The sequence below is a fragment of the Zootoca vivipara genome, chromosome 14 (genome assembly GCF_963506605.1).
Source record: "Zootoca vivipara chromosome 14, rZooViv1.1, whole genome shotgun sequence".
Lineage (NCBI taxonomy): Eukaryota > Metazoa > Chordata > Lepidosauria > Squamata > Lacertidae > Zootoca > Zootoca vivipara.
In genome coordinates, this window is record NC_083289.1 from 17100118 (window position 1) to 17122000 (window position 21883).

At 45.2% G+C, this 21883-nt stretch overlaps 1 protein-coding gene across 5 annotated transcripts in view; it reads right to left on the reverse strand.

Annotated features, from left to right (window-relative positions):
* Positions 1–21883, reverse strand: part of ZFAND6 (zinc finger AN1-type containing 6) — a 68356-nt gene that overhangs the window by 15457 nt on the left and 31016 nt on the right. For all 5 annotated transcript variants that reach the window (XM_035130723.2, XM_035130722.2, XM_035130718.2 and 2 more), the window contains exons 2-4: positions 5104–5274; positions 2480–2591; positions 1532–1638 (exon numbers count right to left, since the gene is read on the reverse strand). In XM_035130723.2, the coding sequence (XP_034986614.1) occupies positions 1532–1638; positions 2480–2591; positions 5104–5257 (373 nt within the window). In that variant the 5' untranslated portion in view covers positions 5258–5274. The remainder of the gene's footprint in view (positions 1–1531; positions 1639–2479; positions 2592–5103; positions 5275–21883) is intronic.

Genomic DNA, 21883 nt, shown 5'->3' on the forward strand with positions numbered 1-21883 from the left:
AAACCCTGCTATGTTATACTGGGAGTGGACCAAAGGAAAATACAGATAAAGCTTTCGCTTACTCTAGTACACACGGCACTCTTCTAATACCCCTTTTGTTATCTCAAGGCCCTAACTGTCAAGTGTGTGACCGAGATCCAGCTTAACTTGCAAGCCATCTGCAACAGCTCCCCCATGGCAGAAATGAGTACACAGAGATGGGTGTATGAGCTGAGTAATGCTGTGCTTATGTCATTTCACTGCATCTTTCCAGAATGTGTGTGAGCTTGTGTTTCTGAATTTTAGGAATACTCAAATAATCTTAGGCACGCTTCACGTGGGGGTAAGTCTCCCTGAACACAGTGAGACTCACTTCTGAGTAGGAAGGATCACATTGTTAACTGTATTAATGACATGGTTTAGAGTCACTGTAGGGGAAAAATCCAAAAAAAACCCAAAAGATGAAATTGAGCATGATCTGTTTTTAGAAGCACATCTGGAATGCTTAAAGGCAGGTTTTGGAGGGCCAGACTCTCCACTTTTATCTGTGCCTAAAGGGCACAAGGATGCCTCAACATCCGTCAAGGAAAGCTCAGTTCCACAAACAATACATATAGCCAGTTTAAAAGGGAATCTCCCTGAATGTCAATTTAAAAAACCCCCCACACATGTAAAGGAGTTCTGTGTTACCATGCTGATTTTTTTTTTAAAAAAAAATCTATTGTGGCAAAAAAAAAATTCTTTTTTTTTCTGCATAAGCTCATGTTATAAGAAGTCCCAGGACTCTCTTTCAGCAAAAGACGAACACAGGTACTTTTGCATAATTGCATTACTTGCCACACAAGTAACTTTAAAGTCTGTTAGGCTTGTTGCAGTGAAATTCAGCTTTAGATGTATAGGTGATTTTTTTTTTGCAAAGCCACAGGGTGGATTCAAATTAAGTGAGGTAAGCAAAGTTTGGATTCTCTTGAAATAAACTGGATGGCTGAAACATTCATGTCCATGACATTAATCTGGATATTCATTATATGACTGAATATAGCAAGATAAACAAACACACTCAAGCTTTGGAATCAAAAGGGGCTGGTAGACAAAAGTTGGGATTTACTGGAGTCCAAAACCAGTAAGATTAAATTTCTGGTCATGCAGAGCTGCTCACTCAACTATTTTATTTACCTCTTTCCAAAATGCTTTAACAGTAGTAATTTGGGGGGGTGGGGTGGGGTGGGGAAATCCTGGCACATTCATGTTGCTTTATACCTTCTGTGACAAAATTATTAAGTGCTTAAAGATTATCTCCACTCTTAAGGAGATGCAATTGTCAGCAAGCTCACTGGGAAATGCCATAAAACAAATCTGTGCATGCCTGCAATCAAGGTCTGTTCTTTTTAGTTCTGGCCTCTGAAGTTTTTGTCAACCAGCATTGTGGAGTTCTTGATAACCAGCAGAAGATCAAGTAGGACAACAATGTATGTTTTCTCTTTGTGTTTCAAGGCATTCCAAAAAACATAAACAAAGACAGTGAAGGCATCCAACTAGTTGATATACTAACCTTGGACATCTTCTCTTTCAGGTCCTGCCTTGTCCACTATGTCTGTACTTTCCACTTCACATGTTGCTACAGATTCTGCTAAGAGTGATGATGGGCTTGACACAGGGCTAGAAGCGGGGTGGCAGGGAGAGAATTTCTTTAGAAAGTGGTACATTCTTTGCCATAACTAGCACATGAAATATCTGCTTATAGAAGACAACTGTTTCAACTGCTTATAAAGGCAACTTGATATTATATACACCAGGGTTCAAGTCGCTACCGGGCCATGATGAGACCAGTGACCTGGAGTCAGGTCCTCTCTCCCTCTCTCTGCTGAGCCTACCTCACGGACCAGCCTCCACTGTGTTTATCTTGTATATTTAGCACAGAGCTCTGAGAATAATATACCTGTCTTTGAAAGACTGTTCAGAAACTGGGGCCAGGCACTGGGGCCAGAGTTGCCAGCACCAAAGCAGATTCACGGGCGTGCTTCCAATTCAAAGTGCAAATGCGTATCTTACAGGCGTTTAGGTCATACTTTGAGGTGCAGATTTTGCTGTGCCATACCAACAAGTTTCAAGTTGAGATCTTTCCCAGTCGACATCTGTATGGGGCCATCTTCGGGGAGCACCCCCCGCAAATCTGGGCACTTTTGCAGACCTCAAAGCACACCTGAGCATGGCAATGCCTCCCTCACCTTTTCCTGTTCTGTCTAAGTCACCATCAGCACCTGAATTTTGCTATTATAGGGAACAGTGTAGAAAGACAGGCTCCTGCTCTGCTGTGATACATTAACAAAACTTATCACAGACAGCTATAATGCAGCACTCCCAATCCATAAAAAGGGAGAATGCTCTCAATCACGCAGTTACCATTCTGTCCCCAAAATAGAAAATGCCCCAAATAACATTATGGTAACAATTCCACATAGACCTTTGACACACACAAAGACAGGGTGGCAACGTTTACCTTGGCTGCATAGGTGGTACAGGTGTAGAATCTAGTGTTGATGAAGTTTCCTGGATGCTGCCTTCAGTGCATTGAACTGGTAAAGACTCAGTTAGGCTACTAACAGAAGTTGCTGAAAGAAGAGGCACTCGTGTTAAGACAGCAATTGGCCATGCTAGAAGACAACTGGTCACCATAGGCTTGATGCTGCAATCTTAGGGTTGGGGGAGACTTTGGGCTGTGGTGATTTCAGGACAGCGTGGTATCTACACCTAAGTTATTAACCACACCTCAGTTGCTTAGAGCATGGTGCTGATAATGCCAATGCTGCAGGTTCGATACCCCTGTGCGACAGCTGCATATTCCTGCATTGCAGGGGTTGGAATACAATTCAGTTATATATGCCCAACTACAAGAGATGGCAATTGTGCTTCTGAATTTAATGTGCAGGTTTGTTTGTTTTTAAAATTCAAATAAGATAAAATTTGATATTTTTTAAAAACACAAAGAACACCTCTTTGGGGGACGATAATCAATTCACACCACTGACATAGCTAAACAATGGAATTTACTGCAGCGATGGCCAACGACTTGGATGCCTTTAAAAGAGGATCAGACAAATTCATGGAGGATTGGCTTTACGATACTGCTTTAAGTGAATAGTGCAGATAAAGCCATACTTTTAGGGTTGCTGTTTTAAGTAATTCTGACATGGCTTTGCACTAACAAATCATAGTGCTTTAAACAGGTGGTGTGGATGTGGCCTAAGTTAAGAAAGTATTCATGGTTGCTTCCTGGAAAAGTTGCACTATCTTAAATGATGTGCAACATGCTATTTGGCAGGAAGGTCAACAGTGTAGTGGGAGGTTCTGCAAGTCGCGTGTTGCCGTTTTAATTTGGCAGCAGCTGTTTCCAGATCACTTGTTTTTTCCTCTCTCCTCAACTTAGCTATCCCTTTCTACATTGGCCGGTTTTGGCGTTTTGGCTCACAAACAAACCAGTCCCTCGAACTGGCAGGGATGGGGAACCTTGGAACCAGAGGCCAAATGCGGCCCCTTAGACCTCTGTACCTGGCCCTCAAGACCTCTCTCACCAGCCCCACCTTGCAACCTTCCTGCCAGTCTGGAATGTGTACTTAATACTCTAATAATGCAGTTGGCCTGGATGGAAGACAGAGTGAGAGACTGGTGCAGAAACTAGCTACTTAGGGGTGCCAACTTGAATAAAATATTGGGGGGGGGGCCAGGTAAGCCCCATATAATCGATTGCCAAGATGCAGTGCATACACACCAGTTGAATGGCAAAGACCATCAACGGGGGTGGGGGGGTGGGGGCTGAAGAAACCTCGGCCCCTAGGAGTTGGTTCCTATGAGCCTACTGTACAAAGCTAAGATTTTGCCTCTGACTCTGCCCACTGCTGACATGTGGCCCCTGGAAGACTGCACAGAAGGGAAAGCGGCCCTCAGGCTGAACACTTCTCCCCACTCCTGCTCTACAGCTATTTAGGGCAGTGTCGGGCAGACTAAGCTTGCAGTACTTTACCACAAGTAAAATACGAGCTGAAAGAATGACCCTTAGACTATACTGACCCCCCCCAAAAAAAAACCTGTTAAAACTGCGTAGGCCTAATGTTCCGTTTGAAGCTGAATCATAATCTGTTTGGTGATACTACTTGCCACACACAATTAGTCACAGTTCTTCTCCTTTTCCTTCTCTCTCCCGTTCTACAATTAGCAACTGCCTGATGTAAGACAAAGGAAGGCAGTCTGCTTAGCATGGCCCATTCAACATACACAGGCCAAGCAAAAAAACCCAGTTGTGTTGGACAGGTCACAGGAGTGCAGAATCTTTTGGGCCTGTCAATTATCTGACCCCTTGGTAAAGGACCCCTGGACGATTAAGTCCAGTCAAAGGCGACTATGGGGTTGGAGCGCTCATCTTGCTTTCAGGCCAAGGGAGATGGCGTTTGTCCACAGACAGTCTCCCCACCCCCATCGTTCTGCCCGGACACTGAGGTCCAGCGCCGAAGGCCTTCTGGTGGTTCCCTCCCTGCAAGAAGTGAAGTTACAGGGAGCCAGGCAGAGGGCCTTCTCAGTAGTGGCACCTGCTCTGTGGAACGCCCTCCCATCAGATGTCAAGGAAATAAACAACTATCTGACATTTATAAGACATCTGAAGGCAGCCCTGTTTAGGGAAGTTTTTAATGTTTAATGTTTTATTGTGCTTTTAATACTGTTGGGGACTGCCTAGAGTGACTGGGGAAACCCAGCCAGATGGGCAGGATATAAATTTTATATTATTATTATTATTATTATTATTATTATTATTATTATTATTATGTGGCCAGCATGACTAAGCCATTTCTAGCGCAATGGAACACCATGATGGAAGCAAGAGCACACGGAAACGCTATCATGTGGCTAAAGTTTCCCTATGTTACCTGCAGCACCTTGCAGGAGTGAACCCCACAACCTCCCCATCGCCTGATGTCACCCAGTGACGTCAGCTGATTGGTTTGGGGGAGTGGGGGGGGAGGATGGCTTTATGGGCCAAACTGACCAGCAAACTGGAGGTTCCCTACCACAGCCACGTGGGCTTGTGCATCTAGAAGTCAACCCCGACGCCTTTTGGAGATCTGCACTCACCTGGTGGGCTAATTCTACCATTACTACCATTCTGCCGTTGAAGATGTTCTTTATAGCATACCGAACACATGCCATTCGTACGAGGGTTTCCATAAAATCCACACCCAGTAGAACAAAGCATAGGCACTTGGCTATGGTTGGTTTCTTGAGCCATACTCTTTTTCTAGTGACCTGGGAAAACAAGAGAGTCGGGTTAGTTAAGGAGTTCAGACCCGCCCTTAGGTTTTTGCATACGAGACATTCCATAAAGACATCACAAAGCCCCTACCAACCTGAGACCAGAATGACCTTTAAGTTAAAGTATATCATTGGGATCTGTACAAGAAGTTTGCAGAAAGAGGTGGTCAGTGGCTGCCCCCTCCAATGAAATTCTCTTCTCTGGAGACTTGCTCAAGCTGCAGCCTATGCATCTTTCACAATACATTTTTATTCAAGCTGGCTTACAATAGCAATGCAAAGAATGGTATGATTGCAATATTGTGACATATCTTACTTTGGACAAACTAGGAGCTGTAGCTAAAAGCCTGTTCTTTGACCAGGGGTAATAATAATAGCCACTGTGGTGCCTCTCATCATCATCACAATCATTTTATTTGTACAGTCCCCTTTCCACAGTTAAAACCACGTTCAAAGCAGCTTGGGGGGATACATACCGTACCGTGTTTCTCCTAAAATAAGACACGTCTTATATTTATTTTTCTGCCAAAAAAACACAACATGGCTTATTTTCAGGGGATGTCTTTTTTTTTTAAGCTACTACCCTGGGAGGCTCGGCCCGCCGCTGCCGCAGCCGACGTCACAGGTTCCCCTGGAATCGCCACAGCCGAGGCTCGCCGCAGTGCGCGCCTGTCTTTGCTGGCTCCCGCTCGAGCCCCGACCCAGCAGCGGCCCGGCGGGGAGGGAGGGAGGCGGCGGCGGCGGAAGAGGACAATGAGCGGCGGCCGGCGGAAGGAGGAGCCGACGTCGCATCCGCAGCAGCACCTGGTGGCCAGCGGCGCCGGCGCCTTGAAGGGCTTGCTGTGGGGCAAAGCGCTGCGGAGCGACTCAGCGAGACCCAGCGGGACCCGGGAGAGTCAATACCCCAACACGTCTTATTTTGGGGGGATGTCTTATATTTTCTTTCCTTTAGAAAATCGTGCCATGGCTTATTTTAGAGGCACGTCTTATTTTAGGAGAAACACGGTAATTGCAAAAGTAGCTATAAACAATAAATATAAAAGTAGACAAAACTGAACAATTGCCACATAAATCAAAATAAGAGCTGAAAATAAAGATAAAAAAATAATATCAGCAACAACAACAACAACAACAACAACAACAACAACAACAACAACCCAACAGCACCCCACTAAACAATGCTGCAGTTTAAGCATCTGTTCGGCTTTTGCAGTTGGAGTCAGTCAGGGCCCTGCCTTTCTCGGCAAGGCAGTGGGCAGGTTTTCCAGGTCTTAAAAACCAAGGTGGTCTCTGGCCTTCTCGGTAGCCTCAGTTTCGTAGCTGGAACCTGTATTTTTATATTTTTACCTAATCATTTGACAATTCTTAACAATTATAAGCAAAACTCCTCCAGAGAAAAATACTTCAGAAATAATACTCTACAAGGAAATATTACTTAACATAAAATTACCATTAACAAAAATGAAACAAAACTCAAAGCCTACTTGAATTTGCTTTGCGGGAGGTAAGTATTTTCTTGGCGACCAATTTTCCCATAATTTATTTCCGCATCACTTGGAATTCTTATACTTAGATAATTTGTTATAGCCAAATCCCAAACTTTATTAAGCCAATCTTTCTGAGAGTGAGTAATATGAAACTTTACAATTTTGAGTCATTAATATTATTGCAGCTGTTAACAAATGGGGTGCAAGTTCCAATTCTCAGAGTGGTTTAACACTCAAGTCCTCTTCCCAGGGAACTCTGGGAATTGTAGTTCTGCGAGGGGAATAGGGGTCTCCTAGCAACCTCCAACACCATTAACAAAACTACAGCTCCCAGAGTTTTTTGGGGGGGAGTCATGACTATTTAAAGTGGTTAGAGATTGATTTAAATGTATAGAGCAAATGGGGCCTGTGCTTGGACTAGAACATACACCAGAATGGAGGTGCAAGGAGGAAAGTCCATGGCAGCTCAGTGCATGCAGAAACAATTCCCTGAAATCCAAAAGTTTGATTTGAGTGATTTTATTAAAAATCATGAGTGGCAGTGTAGGAAGGTTGGGGGAGGGGGGAAACTAACACTGCCAAATAGACAAAAACAGGAAGTAGTATAGGAGGATGAGTAAACCTTTGAAGAACAAGAAAAACTGGATCCAGTTCTAGCTGAGCCAGCTCCCCATTTTTGTAGCTAGAGGATGAAGGCAGGAGACAGCATCTAGGATAAGGATTCTTGAAAAAGCATTCTGCACACTGTCAACACTTTTAAAATATTGAAGATGTAAATAAACCTGAGTTCCTCAAGAATCAGAAAAAAAAAACAACCCAGATGTTAGAAGGTTTCTGTCTTGACTCTTGTGGGAGCTTTTTTTAAAAAATGGGGGGGAAATTAAGCTGAACTTAAAAAGCCAATCAAGAAACAGGACAAGGTTTCACCATGTTAGTGAGAACAGAACAGGACATTATGCAGCAAGCTTATCAATTAAGCCTGCTGGGGTCCCTTCCTGACCTCTGACAAAAAGCAGCTGTGGAGGGAGGAATGAGAAGGATGTTTAACCCTTTCTTTTCCTGCTACTTGTCTCCTCAAAGTTTGCATTTCCATGAGGGTTGGAGGAAGAGCCATATATGCTCCCCCCCTATGCTCCTCGGAGGACAAGTGGGACAGAGATGTAGATGCAGCCTAGTTTGGTCTTGAAATCAACAATGCAGGTGGAAAATTCTCTATTAACAATACAAAGAGCTTCATACCAGTTTTAATGTAGCCCTTTGACATACAGGGCTGCTATGTAATACCGTAGTAGTAACAGGGTGCTGTGCCAAAGAGTGTACAATCTAGATCTGCTAGTGGTGGCTGGAGAGGTTGGGAGATGCCAGCTTTAGTTTCAGGTGGGGATTAAGACTTTTGGGTAAGGCGAGGCTTTATGGAAGAACAGACTTTGAAAGAGGAGGAGGAGGAGGAATATGGAGAAACAAGGGGAAAGGTCAGAACCTAAGAGGAGCCCTGCTGGATTCATGGCAAAGGTCCCTCTAATCCAGCATCCAAGTTCACAAAGTGGCCAACCTGATGCAACGACACCCCCTCCACTTGCGACACTGCACAAATATCATTCAGAAACTCAGTGTCTCCAACTGTGGAGATAATCTTAGCCATCATGAATTGTAGCCATTGATAGTAATAATAATAATAATAATAATTTATTATTTATACCCCGCCCATCTGGCCGGGTTCCCCCAGCCACTCTGGGCGGCTTCCAACAAAACAGAACTTCTAAAATACAGAGATCCATCAAACATTAAAATACAGAAATCCATCAAACATTAAAAGCTTCCCTAAACAGGGCTGCCTTGAGATGCCTTCTAAAGGTCTGGTAATTGTTGTTCTCTTTGACCTCTAGTGGGAGGGCATTCCACAGGGTGGGTGCCACTACCGAGAAGGCCCTCTGCCTGGTTCCCTGTAACTTGGCTTCTCGTAGTGAGGGAACCGCCAGAAGGCCCTCGGAGCTGGACCTCAGTGTCCGGGCAGAACGATGGGGGTGGAGACGCTCCTTCAGGTATACCGGACCGAGGCCGTTTAGGGCTTTAAAGGTCAACACCAACACTTTGAATTGTGCTCGGAAACGTACTGGGAGCCAATGTAGGTCTTTCAGGACCGGTGTTATGTGGTCTCGGCGGCCGCTCCCAGTCACCAGTCTAGCTGCCGCATTCTGGATTAGTTGTACCGTGTTTCCCCCTTTTTAAGACACCGTCTTATAACTTTTTTTCCTCAAAAAAACACACAGTGTCTTATTTTCAGGGGATGTCTTTTTTTAAAAAAAAAATTATTACTGTTTTTATTACAGTACTTGTATAATACAGTATTACAACTTGTGGCGGGCTGAACCGTGTGTGTGTGCGCGCACACACACACACATACACATACGCCCATGCCTTCCCTCCCTCCCCGCGTTCAGATGGAGCAGGCTGGGCTGGAGAGGGGGCACCCCGTCGACACTGGGTCTCAGCTTGCGCTGAGGGGCCGCAGCCACCCTGTCAGGAAGGGCCCCTATCCCGGGGTGTCCATGACCGTGCTGCTAATGTGCCACCACCAAGCAGCACAGAGGAGTCCTCCTCCTCCTTCTCTTACTGCTCCTTCTCCCTCCTCGCAGGCTCTCTGCTCCGCGGCGCTGCTGGGCTCTCCAAGCGTTCTGCACTGCAGCAGCAGCCGGTTCTGGGCTGCGGAGAGAGCAGGCAGGGCGAGCACGCTCAACCTGCGGGAATTGATGCGCTCCCGTCTGCGGCGCGTTCAAATGGCCCGGTAGGTCGGGTCTCCACACAAGGCGCCTTCGCCGCCGTAGCTGCAGGCTTCCCGCCGGGGCCGCCTGCAAAGCGCCACGCCGAGGCTCCCCGGGAGAAGGCGTGCAGGGGCTGAAGCCAGAGGCAGCGGGGGGCATATTCCGGCCCCGGTGATGTCAGGCCTCCCCATGGGACCGGGAACGGGAACGGGACTGGGGGGGGAATCTCGCTCAGCTTCGTCACTCTCCCGGACAGCAGCAGCAGCGAGAGGAGTGCACGCTTGTCCCTGGTGTCACAGCCTCAAGCGCAGGCTGGGGAAGAGGAGGCGAAGGAGGCGCGCTCAGTGGGGGTTGAGGCATGGTGGAGTGCCCCGAGCCTCTGGGAGCCGGCAGGAGGAGGAGGAGGCTTGCCGGGTCGTCACCCAGCAGCGCGCGCAGAGCACCCTGAGCCTCCGGCAGCCAGCAGTAACAACAACAATCCCAGAGGCTCGGGGCGCTCCACGCACGCTGCTGGGTGACGACCCGGCAAGCCTCCTCCTCCTCCTGCCGGCTCCCAGAGGCTCGGGGCACTCCACCATGCCTCAACCCCCACTGAGCGCGCCTCCTTCGCCTCCTCTTCCCCAGCCTGCGCTCGAGGCCACGGTGCATGCAGCCGCCTGCTGCCCAGCCTTTTTGTTCTCCTAACCCCTCCGCCTTGCCTACCTCGAGCCTCACATTGTTCGCCTCTTCGCCCGCAACTGCCTCCCGAGACGCGGAAAGCTGCTTCGCGCAGCGGCATCCGCCGAAAAGCAGTGTGACTCTCGCGCCCCCTCTCCTTCCCCCCCTCAGGAGTCCAGCGCTAGGTCCAGCACTGAGCTCTGCCTGCGGGGGCCCCGGAGGATCCGCGCACACCCTTGCCTCCCCCTCGGTGGCCCTGTTCGGCGGCACCCCACGCCGCTTGCCAGACATCCCTCTTCGCTGTGACTTCTTTCTCTGCTTCTCCTCCTCTTGCCATCGTGCTGGGTCCCACTGGCTGGCTGGGGCACTCAGCGGTCTCGCTCCGCGGAGTATGGCTTATTTTCGGGGTATGGCTTATATTTCCTAAACGCTTAAAATCCTGCTATGGCTTATATTATGACTACGTCTAAAAATAGGGGAAACACGGTAGTTTCCGAGTCACCTTCAAAGGTAGCCCCACGTAGAGCGCATTGCAGTAGTCCAAGCGAGAGATAACTAGAGCATGCACCACTCTGGAGAGACAGTCAGTGGGCAGGTAGGGACTCAGCCTGCGTACCAGATGGAGCTGATAAACAGCTGTCTTGGACAGCTTGATAGCCGTCTCCTCAATCACCCACCCCTTCATAGGAACCACCCTACTGGATTAAACCAAAGGCCTATCTAGTCCAACATAGGTAGATGAGTATGAAGAACAGACTGTGGATGAATAAATATTGGGCTGTGAGGGATGGGCTGTGACGAGCTTTAAAAATTAAGAGGGCAAGGCAGCAGGTAGTGAAGGGTTTGAAGGCATCACATGGTCTTGAGCTGTCTTCTCCGCTGCCCTCCAGATGTTTCAAGACTACAATTCCCATCAGTCCTACCCAACAGATGATGGAAGATGGAACATCTGAAAGAGCATCAAGCTGGTCTTAAGCGGTGAGGGAAACGAATGGCCACCTCCAACAGGGTTGGAGGCGAGAGGATGTGTGATACAATAAAACTACCAAGGCACAAGTGATCTCATTCAGCCTAACACTACCAAGAAACAACAGCTGAACAATTGCTGATGACTGTGGAGCATGAAGATGCAAGAAAGCAAAGCCAGCAGTTGTTATTTAATATTACTACTCCAGCCTCAAAACCTTGGATACCTGTTAGCATTCCTAGGCTACAGAAGCCAATTAATAGGATCAGTGACAGCTGCATTTAGTAGGATTAGTCCCCAAATCTCAGGCTTTTAATCCTCCTATACAAAGAGCCAATTTCAACTGGGGTGAGCGGGGAGGAATCAGGATCTTGAGTCACAGCTTAACCAACTGTTTGTTACAGACATAGAAATCATAAAATCAGAGTTAGAAGGGACTCTGAAAATCATCTAATCCAACCCACCGCAATGCAGGAATGATGCAGCTGTCCCATACAGGGATCAAACCTGCAACCTTGGCATTATCAGCACCATGCTCTAACCAACTGAGCTATCCAGGCACATGCTGTACCCCAACCCATGTGGCCGCTATGGCCCCAATCAACTCCTAAGCAAGACTTGGCTCAGAAAGACTGCAACTTTCAAATAACTTTGATCAAGAAAACAAGGGTGCCCATCAAACACAGCTATGAGAAAAGTGCTAACTGCAGAAAGAAATGCCCAGTGACAGTCTGCTAATACTGCAAGTCACAAGGAAGCAAGAACAGAAGTCAACAGGTATATCCTGAGCCAGGGTGGACAGCACTGGGCCAGCATAATGTTGTTGCACTCCAACTCCCATCAGCCCCAGCCAGTACGGTCAATGGTCATGGACGATGGGATTTGTAGTCCAACAACTTCTGGAGGGCACCATGTTGGCTGCAAGATAACCAATGTTTAGTGCCAAGCTTTGATGAGGAAGGATTTGGCTCCAATCAAGTGTGCTCATATTGAAGTTAATGAACATGACTAACTTAGGTTCAGTTCATTCTCCGAGTAGGACTTAGTTGGATAGAACACAATATTTATAAGTATGACCACCAAAATGTTACATTATTTTCAACGCCCACCTCCCCAAAATCAAGATTTACTAAATGCAAATATGCAACACGACGTAGACAAACTTATGGAACTGAAACAGGTATCCAAGGCAGGAACTTAGGCCAGGATGAGAGCAGGAGGTGAAGAGCTGAAGAGTTGATATTGCTCTATTTGCACTACCCTTGGGCATGCGGATTGCAACGTTTGAAATGCCTTCAACCAATGTCTTACCAGGCCACATTTAACGTGTTAATCGTAGCATATAAAGCTGCAAATGGCTTGGGACCCAAGTACCTTCCTCTATGCCAACCATCATGGACTCTGTGAACAGCAGGTGAGACCTGGATAGCTCAGCTGGTAGAGCATGAGACTCTCAGTCTCAGGATTGTGGGTTTGAGTCCCACTATAGGTGAAAGTTTCATGCATGGCAGGGGATTGGGCTAGAATGATCCTCGTGGTCCCTCCCAACTCTACAGTTCTGCGATGTGGGGCCACCAGAGGCTGCCTGGTTGGAACTGACCCATGACAGGGCCTTTTCATTGGTGGCCCCATGGTCATGGAATGACTTCCCTCTTCCCTAGTGAGGTGTGCCAGTCTCCATCATTATTAAGTTTCAGGAGGAATTTGAAAACATTTTTGTTTTCATTCTGTGTTTTTATATTGTGATTTTATCCTATTGTGATTTTCTTGCCCTAAGACAATAATATAAAAAATTAATAATTATTTTTATTTTAAAAAATAGACATTTGGTGGTTGAAGGCTACTATTCCTGGGAATCTTGAAATCATTTGCTGGAAGTCTGTTTTTAATTGCTACTGCTTTCAGGTGTTTTTTAGAGCATTTTGGTTTTGTTTTAAAACTATATATACATTTGCTGCCTTGGGCTCCTTTGGGAGGAAGAACGGGAAACAAATTCAATCAATAATTTTAGGAAGTTTCTTCTTCAGAGCAGGCCCTCGAGTCTATAGTACGGCGTGAATAGCTTAGTTACATGGAAACAGTAATTACTACTTACAAGAAAGGTTGAGTGCAGCTGCCATACGGATTAGTGGAACACCGGCTTGAGGATCAAAGATTATAATGGGCTATAAAGTGGAACACGCCAATAACTCTGGTTAATCTCAGGGAGAAGACGACGCAAACAGCAGGAAAAACTTCATTTACATGAAACATTCCTGACAAGCACCAAGTGGGGAGGAGGAGAAAAGTCACCCTTTCCTACGAAAAAAGCTTTCACAGCATCCTACTGCATGGGTCCTCAAGTCCTATCACAGTAATTATCAGAAATATGCCACTCTGAACATGATTTATAAAGAAGTGCCATGATACCAGCTTTTATTTTACAGCACGCCATTTCAATATCGACTTAAGAAAAGGAGCTGTAAACAAAGCTCAGACTCGCTGAACGTGGACTGAAAGGAGAACGTTTCACAGAAGTGTCAATTCCAGAAGCAAAGTGGTTTATTAAGAAGCTATCGACTGGATTTTAATTGTTTTGAATGTACCACTTTACGCCAAAGTGTCTTAACAGGCCTGTGGGGGCAGAAAAGACTAAATGAAACAGCCCAACAAAAAAATACATTAGCATGGCCGTCAAATGACAATGCTTCTTCCTTTGAGAAGTTGAGAAATTATCTCTTAAACGGACCACAGTGATTCATGAGCGCAGAAAAGTTTTTTTAAAACTTCTGACTGGAGAATAATTCTGATTAGTGTTACAGACTGGGCAGTATATAACAACAGTAGGGAATCATTCTCATATGCTGATCTTTCAGCAAATACCAAGAATAAAATATGGGCAGGGCTAGCTGTTTCAGTTGTTTTATATTGCCCTAATAAGCCTCACTTAAGAATGTAAGAAGAGCTTGCTGGATTGGGCCAATAGCCAATGCAATCCAACATCCTTTTTTCAGAGTGGCCAACCAGATGCCTATGGGAAGGCTGCAAGCAGGACCCAGGTGCAAGAGAACCCTCTCCTGTGGTTTCCAGCAAATGGGATTCAGAAGCAAATTACCATCAGGGGTAGCAGCTACCGAGAACCTTCTCCTCCGTGACTTTGTCTAATTATTTTTTTTAAGCCATCTGGGCTGGTGGCTATCACTGCCTCTTGTGGGAGAGAATTCCTTGGTTTAACCAAGAGCTGTGTGAATAATGACTTTCATTTGTCTGTCCCGAATCTTTGTTGGATCTCCCCAACTTCTAGTGTTACGACTAGAGCTGAGTCGTGTATCGATTCATTGTCCCAAACTGGTCTAAAGTTCAGATCACGATAGCAATTTCAGAGTTTTGGGACAGGCAATGTGTCATGAATCCCCGGCTCCCCCTCCCCCCCCCCCCGGGCACAGCCAGCATTGCGCACTTCACTCCCAGGTGCTTTGCAAGGCTGCCCAATGACCACCAACTATTCCCTCAGCCCAGCCACCAGCCTCGGGAGCCCAAGACTAGAGTAGGGCTTGCCTGCCTGCCAGTCAGCGCCTTTGCTTCTTTCTCTGGTCCTTCAAGTGGCTGCCTCCTCACTCCCTTTCTCCTCGTGTCAGGTGCTGAGCTGCACCCAGATGGAACAGAGCCACCTCCCATGCCTTGCGTGACGTTCCAGAGGGTAGTTCCTGGTAGCCGCCGCTTGCAAGATGAGAGCTCCAGAGAGGCTGGCGGCACTCCAGGGCTCCGTGTTTGTGTTAGCGTTGCAATGATGCGCCCTTGCTGATGCGCTCTGCCCGGGGCTGTGCAGCCCGCCCTCGACATGAAGCGGCAGAAGCTGCGCATGATGGTGCTGATCGTCTGCGTGGCCGGCTGCCAAGGGTGGGGGGCAACGGCCTTCTTCCTCCCACCTTTCCGACACCGTGATATATTGGGATATATTGTGAGGTTTAGCTTCCGGACCAAAAAGGTTGCCTTGTGCCTGTCTTTCGTATGGTAAGCCAAGGCACTAATCCCTTTCCTTCAGTACACCCTGATCAAAGATGAAGCACACAAAATGTGAGTGTAGTCTGCTTGTTGGTATGCAGTTTGGGGCATCCAGAAGCAAAAAGGGAACACGGTTATTATTTAATTTCCACTCTATGATTTCAGCACTGGCCATTGAAGAATAAATTTCTGGCTCAATCCAAGTCGATGCCCTTCAAAATTAATTTCCGCAAACTCAGTTCTACAGCAAAACAAAACAAAACCCCACAACACAACCCGCTCTTATCCTGTGCCAGATCATTGATCCACTAGCCTAGTACTATCTTTGACTGTCAGCAGCTTTCAATGGCCTCAGGTCAGAAGATGTCTTTCCCAGCTCTTCTGCCTTTGCATGGAGAGGTCAGGTAGCAGGTCTGGAACTGCCTACCGCAGAGCATGTGTTTTATCAGAGTTCTCTATCCCCAGGTAGAACACTTCGTCCGAAGTTGCTCTGATACTTCTGCTTTCTACTTGTTCAAACTATGCACGTAAACAGCAAAGAAAGAAAAAACATTTTTGCCCAGAGGATATGAAAAACATTTTCTTCTTAAAAGGGGGACATTGCCACATTTGTCTCAGCAAATGGCAGATTTTACTATTTTTAGACCGAAGCCTCAGATGTTTCGCAAAGAGCTCTTTCAAAATCTATAGATTTTGGATTTCACATCAAAGAATCAGGTTTTTGCTTTTTTTAAATGCGATTTTCCAGTTGCACAAATTCCCTGTTGGACATCCCAAACTAACAAGCGTAAAAAGCCAAATGAACACAAGGTGTGCTTTGCTCCTTGCTTATGGCATTATTGCTTGGGTGCTTGTGAGCTCAGAGGGTCTCCTCTCAGTTTATATATAGCAGCTGCAGCACAAGCTTAAAGAGACTCCCAGACTGACAGCTATTAGGCCTCACAGACCAAACTAGGTAGGGCAATGCACACCAGACCTCTAGAGAAACTGAAGGCCAATGAGATACAAGTTTGTGGCCTGGGCCTATTCCGATACTGCCTGATCTATCTACTGATGGTCTGAAAAATGATATTTGTCTCACATGAATTTAAAAACAAACAAGCCTGCACCAAAGCAGGAATAAACTCTGCACAAGTTGCTCCTTCAGCCAGGTGACTCAGTGGAGTCAAAGAAGAGCAAGAATCAGATTGGCAGTTGTCTTCAGTGTGCTCTGCAAACAGAAGGTCTTGTTTATTTTATTTAAGACACGATGCTAAATTATTCCTATTTCTAAGGATGCTCTGCTCAGTTTCCCCTGCCAGAGTATGTTGTATGGTCTGCAGAATCAAGTTGTCAATAAATGAAGGTTTTTCCAGAGGGTTTCTAGATGGTCTATACCTGGGCAATCTGAAAAACCTGACTAGGAGACAGAGGAGTTTACTAAGCAAACCCAAAGGGAATTAAAATATATTAGAAGTGGCTGTCCGGATCTCCTCTGCCCCTCATACCAAGCTGAAGTTCTCTCCCTGTCTCTCATGGAGTTTGGGGGAGAAGGGGGGGGGACATAAAAAAATGGTGACTGTAACACTCCTTCAAGAAAGCAAATGACAACAACTGTTCTCATTGATCAAATTCTGGGCAATTCTGGGCACTGAGTGTGTTGAGTGTGTGTCCACCATGACTTTGAGGACAAAGTCAAATTCTTTTCAGGGTCGCCAAATTACATGAATACTGCACAGGTCCTTGGCTGCATGTTTGCTGCCAAACCCCATAGTGCCAACATCAAGAGGCTCATAAGTGCAAGTGTTGTACTAAAAAATAAAAGCCCGACTACTTGCAGAAACAGGAAACATTCTGTCTTTGCACCTATTATAATATGCCACCACTGGCTGAGTGGGACCCCAGACAGTGTTTGAAACAAGCTTGGCACCAGGCACATTTTGCACCTGGCTTTCAACCACTTGCAACCAAGTGAAGATGCCCGGGTGCCAGGATGGCACCTGACATCTCCACCATCTGGGGATCATTGGATTGGGACTGCTTTCACACACTAATACCCCATCCTGTAGAATTCTATCAGTTATATTTTATTTGCACAATCAGATGAATTTCTGGAACCATATTGCTTTTTTTCTGTGCAGCCTGAGCAGGAGGAGTCACCATTAAGACAGAGAGATTTGATTTTGCCAATATACATGTGGACTGTCCCCCTGGATCAAGTGACTTTTCTTCTTTAAGTTCTCAAAGCTCTTAACCTAGCACAAGGTTGTCATCTGAACTCGCCAATTGAGATCAATCACAGTCAGTCCATCATTTGAAAAATAAGACTTTAGAGCCATCTTGCCCAAGACATTCCATTTTGGCGAGTGCAACCTTGGTTTAAGGAGTCATTTGGTGCCTAGCTTATATATCTGAGTTTCTAACACTGCCCCAGACCAGCTACTTGGCTGCCAAAGAAGGAACAGGGTGCAAGACAGGTCCAAGGTTAACGTTAAAGGTTATTTGCAAGGATGCAACAAAGTGTTGCCTGCTTGAAGATTAAGAAGAAGTGGTTCTGCTGAAAAAGGAAGGCGTTTTAATATGGTTTGGGCAGTTTAAGTATGGAAACTCTACCAAATAATGTGTATATGCTCTCCCTGTTGCTTAAGGGGTTAATGAGCACATATACCTGACGTGCCCAGCTATACACCCCCTTTTCCAAGTGCACATAATCGGCTTTCCAATGGCACATTTCCCTCCCAGTTGTACATTCTGTGTCCAACTGCACACTAGAAAAAAACAAACAAAACCATGGAAAGAATCCGTATACAGGAAGCAAGACAGATACTCCTGACAACTGCATTCACACCCTCTTTCCAACCAGAGAAAGAGCACAATGATTTATATACACTATGTGGCAGGATGCCAATTTCCTATTGTGTCATCTTGTCACAAAATCAAGCTGCCTGGATGAATACAAATTGAACAGAAGTGTGCGCACGCGTTAGCAAGGACGATTAATATTGCAAGGAGAGAAGAATCACTGGCTTTGCAGGAAGGCGAGATTAAACACTAGCCAACACGTGACGTCTATCTTACTTTTAACCCCAAGGAAGTACCCGTGGCTGCTTCCCTACTTGACCGCTACTTCCTGCTTTGACTCTCTGAACTTAATGCACCGTCTAAGAATAGGGAGGGAGAAAGGGGGTGCTATTTTTAGAAAGGAAGGCTGGCTGAGAGACAGATGGGGAACTTAGCTGAGTTTACACAACTCTTCATTTGGAGATCACCACCCTATGGATTCTGACCATCCTATTTTGAAAGAGAAAGACAGGCAAAGAACAGCACAGCTATTTCTGTAGGTTGAAGGGAGTCTTCGGCTGTGTATGTATGTTTGTATTTATTTATGTATTTGGTCCAGCCTCGTCACAACACATGGCAAACCACTTTTTCAGCCTAGGAATTTGTTTTACAAAAGCAGTTTGTGGTACAGCATACAGTTATTTCCTGGTAACATTGAAAGAAAGAGAAATCCAGTCAGTCTTGCTCCCATTTACTGAAACCGTTCTGCCTGGTGTAATGTGAACCCTTGAAGCAAGTGACAAGGCAAGCACCAATTCACAAGTCTAAGATGTCATTACTATGAGAACATCATAGCATATCATTTGCTTGGCTTTCCAGTCATTGTTATACAATTGAAGAAATGCCTAAATAGCAGAATACACACAAAGTGTTGGCCAAAGACAGTACAGTCATACCTTGGTTTAAGTACGCTACGGTTTGAGTACAGTACTTTCAGTTTAAGTACTCCGCAGACCCATCTGGAACAGATTAATCCACTTTCAATGGGAAAGTTCGCTTCAGGTGAAGTACGCTTCAGTTTAAGTCCTCCGTGGACTGTATGGAAAGGATTAATCCACTTTCCATTACTTTCAATGGGAAAGTTCGCTTCAGGTTACGTACGCTTCAGGTTAAGTACAGACTTCCGGAACCAATTGTGCACTTAAACCGAGGTACCACTGTATCATGAATGAATAAACTAGATATTGTAATCTCATTATTATTATCATTAGTATTGTTTACCCGCCCTTCATCCTAAGGTCCTAGGGTGGGTCAATTAAAGTACAACATTAAAAAGCAATTAAAACAAATTGCAATCACAGGAATAGGGTGGGCCCTAAAAATATACATCTCAAACAGCCAGAGTATAGAGCTGCATCATCAGCATTTCATACATTTATATATTGTCCTTTTTCCGCCGTATGCTCAAGGCAGTGTTCATGGGGTTGCCATGTGTCACCCATCCAGGCTTAAAGCTCCTTTGCTTCAGCAGGTGAATGTACCCTATGGCCTAAGATATATGCCCTGGCAAAGTACCAGGAGATCCATACCCTCCAACATTTCTCCGAAGAAAATGGGGCATCCTATTCCATAATAATAATTTTACGATTTATACCCCACCCATATGACTGGGTGCTCCAGCCACTCTGAGTAGCTTTCAACATATATAAAAACAAAATAAATCATTAAATGGGCTGCCTTCAGATGGCTCGGGGGTCGGATAATTCCATACCCTCCAACATTACTCTGCTGAAAATAGGCAACATCTGGGATGGCTTCTGTAAATCCGGGACTGTCTCTGGAAAACAGGGACATTTGGAGGGTCTGGGACATCTATTCAGTGTCTTTTTTTAAAAAAAATATTGTTGCCCAATTAATCTGGGGCATCTTTTTAGTTGACTGAAAGTTTTAAATTGATGACTCTAACCCATCTTCCGGATGAGAAGAAGGAGAAAGAGTTCTGCATGAGCTGGAGACTGACCTAAGCACATTCCCATACTGATCAACGTTTATGCGATAATGCTGCTGAGCGATCAAAGCACTTTATAAATGCCAAGTATGAATAATGCAAGTAAGGCAATGCGGTTTTTATTCCAAATCGCATCATCTGATAAACAGGGTTCAATCAATTCTTAATTGCAGGATGGATCACTTTAACAGGGTGACAGAGATAGAGGGAGGGAGGTTTGTCAATGATGAGGGCAGGTGGGGAAAATAATCTTAAGCAGGGAATGAGTGGCATCCTGCAAGAACTTGCAACACTGACTAACACAACACACAAATAGGTCAAAAGTTGCACATGACTCTGCAGCTTTTCAAATTAGTCACCATCTGAAAAAGCAAAGCACCAAGTCAGATAATGAAAGAGGCAGAGAGGATTTGCTTCAGTACTGAAACGATACCAAAAAAAGGAACGAAGTTGCTTTTTCAATATAACAAGCACTGAAGCACAATAAAACCTGTCAACTGGCCTGTTGTCTTTAAGGGGTCATGAACGGGCCAGAATTCCTTGAAGCTGTGAAACAAAATTATGTCCTAGAGTTGATTCATATGCTGGCCTCCTAGTTGGAAAAATCCTTGTGCAATTTAGCACTTCAGTTTCATGTGATAAGCCTTTCGATTCTAATCCACCCAATAGTGAAACCACCAGGATTTTCACAACAGAGAGAGAAGTTTATAGTGGCAGTGGGACGTAACATAGCTAGAGTGTTGGACTAAGCCCAGGGAGACCTGGATTCAAATCTTTACCATGAAGCTCATTTAGGGACTCTCGGACAGCTAGCCATTTTCACTGTTGTGAGCATACAATGGGGAGGGGGTTGTACCAAAATGACTCAAGGAGGTTGCTGTTGTATGAATCTGTCATTATTGTATCTGTCTTGCTCAAAAGGAAGCCAAGAGTGTGTGCCAAATAAAGCAGGTGCTTTCAAATATTTGCATGACGTTAGCTGGCAAGAGGACTCTGAGGCAATATATCAAGCTTGTGTGTGTTCTGTAGCCCCATGCATGTTTAGTTGGAAGCAAGTCCCACTGTGCTGGGCTTACTCTCAAGGAAAGCAATTCAGCACTGAAGTCTAGCTTTACTTCAAAGTACCTTTAAAAACCCACAGAAACCTATCTTCGCCAACTCAGCTTTTCCTTCACCTGTCACAAAAAGTCAAGATTTGTATTGCTTATAGCCAATGTTCATCACAATACAAACTACTAAACAAATAGTAAGTAAAGTGAAAGAATGATGATGATAATCCAGGAGGACATTAACATAAAATATCAGAAATACAAATAGTCAAAACCTAAAACTATAAAAAAATACCCTGTATCATTTAAGTTAATTTATATTTTGTAAATTTTTAAAATCTTAATAAAGTTTAAATAAAATTTTAAAAAAGTCTGCATGGCAGCCTACATTGTTTTGGGCCTTAAAAAAGTAGAATCATAGAATTGTAAAGCTGGAAGGGACCACAAGGGTCATCCAGTCCAACCCCCAGCAATGCAGGAATATTTTGCCCAATGTGGGAATCAAATCCACAACCCTGAGATTAAGAGTCTCATGTTATACCAACTGAGCTATCCCGGTAATCTGTATGTTCTGCACTGCTAGCAGCATATAAAACTATCCTTTTGGTAACAAACTTGTCCATGTCAACAAGCAGACATCTGATTTTAAAATCATATGATTGGCCTCCCGGAACAAGGTGACTATCCTGTAGCCATCCAGATATTCTTACAATTTGCATTGTGCCTTACCATTGGCCATTGCTGACTGGGGCTGCTGGGAGTCAGAGACCAACAACATTTGGAGGGCAATGAATTATCTAAACCTATCTACTAACTATTTTGGAAAATTGTTGCTCTGTTTGCTAGACATTTAGACACCTCTTCAGATATCATAACCAAACATTGCATGATGGTTCCTGAGATTTAGAAGCAGGTTTTTGTCTATGTTT